We start from the raw sequence: 5,609 nt of genomic DNA, 5'->3' as shown, positions 1-5,609 counted from the left end.
CCTCTTCCCCTCGGGCCGCCTTCTGGTGTAGTTGTGTCTACAGACTCGTATTGCGTTTTTAGTCAAAATAATTCAATTTCTACATTACACAAAAGAAGTTAATAAAATAGAAGTGCATAAACGACAAGGAGGTGAGACCGACCGATCTACGACTCACTGCTGTAGCGCTGACACCCTGGTACCGCAGTGTCCGTGAGTTACCTAATTAATTACATTTTACTTGAAAACCGTCGCATGCGCAAACGTGAATAGCGGACTGGGGTCATAGTTGCTCCGCCCCCTCATTAGTACTATCCAATAAGGTTAGTGAGTGACTATTGCACATCCTCAGCGGTTATATCACCCTGGTACCATGAGTAGTCCAATTGAAAAGTCCTGCTCTGAACCGAATATTGCCGATGCGGCTCAGTCTCAGGTCACTCCAACTACCAACATTACAATAAGAAACAAGCGTAAGAGAGAAGACGATTTTGCTACGTTTAAAAAAGAAATGCAAACAATGATGTCTACCATGCTCCAGGCACATCTTGCGGAGATAAAAAAAAATACCGATATGCTAAATGACATAAAGCAGTCTAATTTGAGTATCGAGGATGCCGTTTCTTATCTATCTGCGAAGTACGATGAAAGCCAGACCAAAATTAATAAACTTGAAGCTGAGGTACGTGAGGACAGAAAGTACATCGCAATGCTTGAATATAAAGTTTTAGACCTGGAACGAGAAAACAGAAAAACAAACTTCATGATAAAAAACGTTCCTATTCAGAAAAGTGAAACGAAAAACACACTCATTCATATGGTTAGCAGCCTTGGGGAATCGGTCTCCTGCCCTATTAAGTCATCGGATATCAAAGATATCTACAGAATAAAGAATAAGAAGGAAAATACAAATAACTCGGCTATTATTGTGGAAACCACATCGACACTAATTCGGAATGACATATTAAAGTTGTCTAAGGCGTTTAATTTGAAAAACAGTGAAAATCTACGAGCGAAGCACTTGGGTATGGTGACTAACCCGAACACCCCTATCTTTATATCTGAACAACTTACCCTGCGAGCCTCTAGATTGCACTTCCTTGCTAGGGAACTGAAAAAGAAGGGAAACTTCAAGCACTGTTGGACGAGTTACGGTAATGTTTACCTTCGAAAGGATGACAATTCCGAAGTGTTTTTGATTACTAATGAGAAACAGATTGAGAGACTAGCTAAAGAGGACTGACAACTGGCTTGTTATTTTTTATGTACTTATATTAAATACTCTGATCTCAGTTCTGATTTGGTGTGGAAAATCTCTAAACATAATTTGTTTGTAACAAACAGCAATGCAAGATGTGGTGACTTTGTCCGACTGCCTGTGGTCTTATGTAGTCCTGGTGCGTTGCGTGGTTATTCTTATTATTCCTTTATAAAAATCATAAATAATGAACAGTGTGATGACCTGCACCTACTGCATCTGGTTTCATGTGGTCCTAGTACATTGTTTTGCTGTTTTCGTTTAGCCGTGGGAACAATTTATTTTTCTTTGTTTATATTTCCGCAGTGTGTTGCCCAGTTCATACTGCAATTGGTTTTATGTCGTCCTGGTGCATCGCTTCACTGTTTCCATTTATTTACAATTATTTTTGTGCATCAGGGTCTTGGGTTATGCTCACTGCCTATTATTTTATGTGGCCCTAGTACATTATTTAACTATTCACATTCTATGTTTTACATTGGTATTCAACTTGAAGTCTTAAGTTTCAATACTCTATGTCGCCCTGGTAGCGAAAACTCAGCTTTTTGCCTATTTAAATTAGATAAACAACATTGAGAGTACTCATGGGTTGCTATGTACTCCTAGTACCCATGATGTAATTCTAATACTGTACACAACTGTTTATGGCATGTTTTCTTTAATTGTTTTTAAGATCACCTATCGGCAACTCTGCTTGCCTAGTAACAAATGGTATATTTTAGAATTGTTTACACTCTCACACACGCATACACACACACGTACAAAAAATACCTATCAAGCCTATACTGTACAAATCTATAACTGCACATCCTACATACATAAAATTCTCAACCAAAACAACACTTCACAACTATTATGTACTACTTCATTATCTCTTCTTATTGAAATGACAGATCCCATGGTAGTCGAGGACACTGATCTGTGCGTACCGTGCTCTTCTCATTTAATCAAATACATACCTTTAATTTGCCTTAAAGCTGAATATGATTGTACATCAAATAACACTTTTAACCTTTTTCTAAACAAAAAAAACTCGACGTAATGTCTAGTCAACTTATGATTATAGATGATATTGATAATACTGAAATAGCCCATTCTTTTGTATGTGATCCTCAGGACCTCAAACAACACTTACCTTTGCACTCTAACTACCTCTCTATAGTATCGCAAAATATTCGGAGCATATATTGTAACTTCACTGATTTCCAAATTACCCTAACACAACTCCAAATAATGCCGGACATTATAATTTTAACTGAATGTCGGCTAAACCAATTTAAACCTATTCCTCAATTGAGTCAATATACCTCTTTTGCAACACAAAACTTATTAAACCAAAATGATGGGGTTGTTGTTTACTTTAAGGATAACCTTAATGCGTTCTGTGAGGAATTAAACTTATTAAATGCAACGTGTGTGCAAATCAAAGTATCTAAGTTAACAATTTTAGGAATTTATAGGTCACCCTCATGGGCTAATGCTCAACAATTCATACATTCCTTAAGTAACCACTTGGACTCTATAAAAACCTCACCTAACATAGTCATAGCTGGAGATATAAACATTAACTTAATCCCTCGCGAAGAGGAGCAATTTTATGAGAATATTAACCGTCAATCTTACCTCAATATGTTAAGTACTCATGGAATCCTCCCTGGCCTTCTTAGTCCCACAAGACTGAGCAATTGTTTAGATCATTTTATGCTGAAAATCTCTAAAAAAAACACAACTGCATACACAGCAGTTCTCAATACTTCCATAACTGACCACTGTACCACATTTCTTGCTCTGAATGGTAACCAGTGTAGGGTTTCAAACATAGCTAAAAATAACAAAATTGACTATGAAAATGCTAAGAAAAAACTATGTGAAAAAAACTTAGATACTCTACTTAAGTGTAACGACCCAACTCAGCTCATTGAAATTCTTACAAATAATATAAACGAGGCGATCAGGGAGAGTACAGTAGTTAAATGCATACCTAGAAATCAGCGTAATATCAAACCTTGGATCACACCAGGTGTATTGCGTTGTATAAACAACAGGAACAGGATGCAGCTAAGGCTCCGTTCAGAACCGGATAATGAGATACTAAGGATCACATACACTAGATATCGGAATTTTACTAATAAGGTAATTAAATCACTTAAACGCAAACATGATCGACTATTGTTAGAAAAAAATGCTTTGAACTCTAAGGCACTCTGGTCATCAATCAAATCTATAACAAATTATAAACCAACGAAATCGAATAATACTGAACTGTTAAAACATAAAGCAACCCCTGAGGAGTCTGTAAACTTCGCAAATGACTTTTTTACCAACATTGGTAAGAATTTAGCCGATGACATAATATCTTTTAATTCTCATAACAATAATTATTTTAATAATCAGCGAACTTCGCCTATTGCCCCTTCGTCCTCTTTTGTCCTCTTGGATACGGACCCAACTGAAATAACTAGCACTCTAATGTCGCTCAAATCAGATAGCTCACCTGGGCATGACGGTGTATCTATTAAATTCCTAAAGAACTGTTCTGAAATTGTTTCTCCCATCATTAGTCATCTGGCGAATCTCTGTTTTAATGAAGGACTCTTCCCAGCTCCACTCAAAAAAGCGCTGGTCACGCCTGTTTATAAGAATGGGGAGAGGTCTAACCCTAATAATTACAGACCAATCTCGGTACTTACTGCTATTTCCAAAATATTAGAAAAATTAATTAACAACAGATTAGTCTCATATCTTAATAAATTTAATCTACTTTCGGAATCACAATTTGGTTTTAGGAAGGGCAAATCAACCGAGGACGCTATTGTAAAATTAACATCACTACTCTGTAATGAAGTAGACAAGGGCAATAAATCACTGGCAATCTTTCTAGACCTAAAAAAAGCCTTTGATACGGTCTCTCTCCCTATCCTTGTAAACAGACTGGAGCAGCTAGGTGTTAGGGGTAAAGCGCTTGATTTGTTGTCGGATTATTTATCTGACCGGTGCCAAAGTGTAAGGGTTGGTAACTACATAAGTAGTGATTCTCTGGTCTATTATGGTGTCCCACAGGGCAGTGTCCTTGGTCCCACTCTCTTTCTTATTTATCTCAATGATCTCACTAACATGAAAATTAAAGACGGACACATTATCTCTTATGCGGATGACACTGTAGTTGTATTTACTGGGAGTGGTTGGGACTCACTGCATGGTGTGGCTGAACGAGGCTTGCAACTTATAAATTCTTGGCTAAGAAGTAATTTACTTACTCTTAATATCACGAAAACTAACTATATCTGTTTCTCTAAAACTAATAGTACACAACCATCCAGTGAACTTAGGTTGAAAATTCACACCTGTAACCCTTCCTATAACTTCCACTGTGACTGCTCTTATTTGAACAGAGTCTCCTCAACCAAATATCTTGGCATCATTATTGACCAGCGTTTATCATGGCATCCTCACATCGAGTACATCAACAATAGAATTCGCAAGCTTATATGGATATTCAAAATTCTTAGGCACATAGCTGACTCTTCGCTGTTGGTTCGCATATACATTTCTTTGGCGCAATCAATAATGACTTACTGTATTCCGGTATGGGGTGGTGCTTCTAAAGTTAAGTTTCTTGAAGTTGAAAGAGGGCAGAGGTGCCTACTTAAGACAATGTTTTTTAAACCTTATAGATACCCAACGACAGAGTTATACAATTGCTGCAAGGTCTTAAGTATGCGCAAACTCTATATTTTGCGGGCAATCCTTAAACTACATAATAACCTAATTTTCAAAACTCAGACTACCAAGCCTAGGAGAGCCATCACTGTGGCGCCTGTACCATCTTTTAAATCTGTGTTTGCAAGGAGACAGTACTGTACAATTACCGCATATGTATAATGTAATCAACAAGAAAATACAAATTTACCCTTTAAACCAATTTCATTGTAAAAAGGCGTTAGTTAGGTATATAATGGATCTCACCTACATTGAAACTGAAGAAATTCTTATGAACTGAATTCTGATATATCAAATACATAGAATGTTGTTTTGTGTGCTGTATGAGTAGTATGGTTGTAATGTAAAGCTAGATATTCACATGTGCAAACACACAAGGAAACATTCACAGACACACACACACACACACACACACACACACACACACACACACACACACACACACACACACACAAACATACACACTTGTTTTAAGTACCTAGGTTAAGTTCCTAATTATTGTTACGAGCGTAGACTGTAATTTATAATAATACTATTTTGGAAGAGCGGGTCTCCTGCTACAGGTAACCTACTTACCTACTAGGAGGCCTCAAAACTATACATGTAAACGACACAGTTATAACAATAAATTATTATTATTATTATTATATAT

The 5,609-nt window shown here is 36.9% G+C and overlaps 1 protein-coding gene across 1 annotated transcript; it reads left to right on the top strand.

Moving 5' to 3' along the window:
* Window positions 1-352: 352 nt before the first annotated feature.
* On the top strand, window positions 353-1,222 carry LOC141439399 (uncharacterized). The gene has a single exon (XM_074103681.1). The coding sequence runs from the start codon at window positions 353-355 to the stop codon at window positions 1,220-1,222; it is 870 nt and encodes a 289-aa protein (XP_073959782.1).
* Window positions 1,223-5,609: the final 4,387 nt, after the last annotated feature.

This window comes from Choristoneura fumiferana, chromosome 20 (assembly GCF_025370935.1).
Source record: "Choristoneura fumiferana chromosome 20, NRCan_CFum_1, whole genome shotgun sequence".
In the NCBI taxonomy this organism is placed as follows: Eukaryota; Metazoa; Arthropoda; class Insecta; order Lepidoptera; family Tortricidae; genus Choristoneura; species Choristoneura fumiferana.
Note: the sequence above shows the minus strand (reverse complement) of the source record. Positions and strands in the feature narration are given on the sequence as shown.

Excerpts from the sequence above, each read along its gene's own strand:
- LOC141439399 (XM_074103681.1), top strand. The coding sequence starts at position 353 with ATGAGTAGTCCAATTGAAAAGTCCTGCTCTGAACCGAATATTGCCGAT.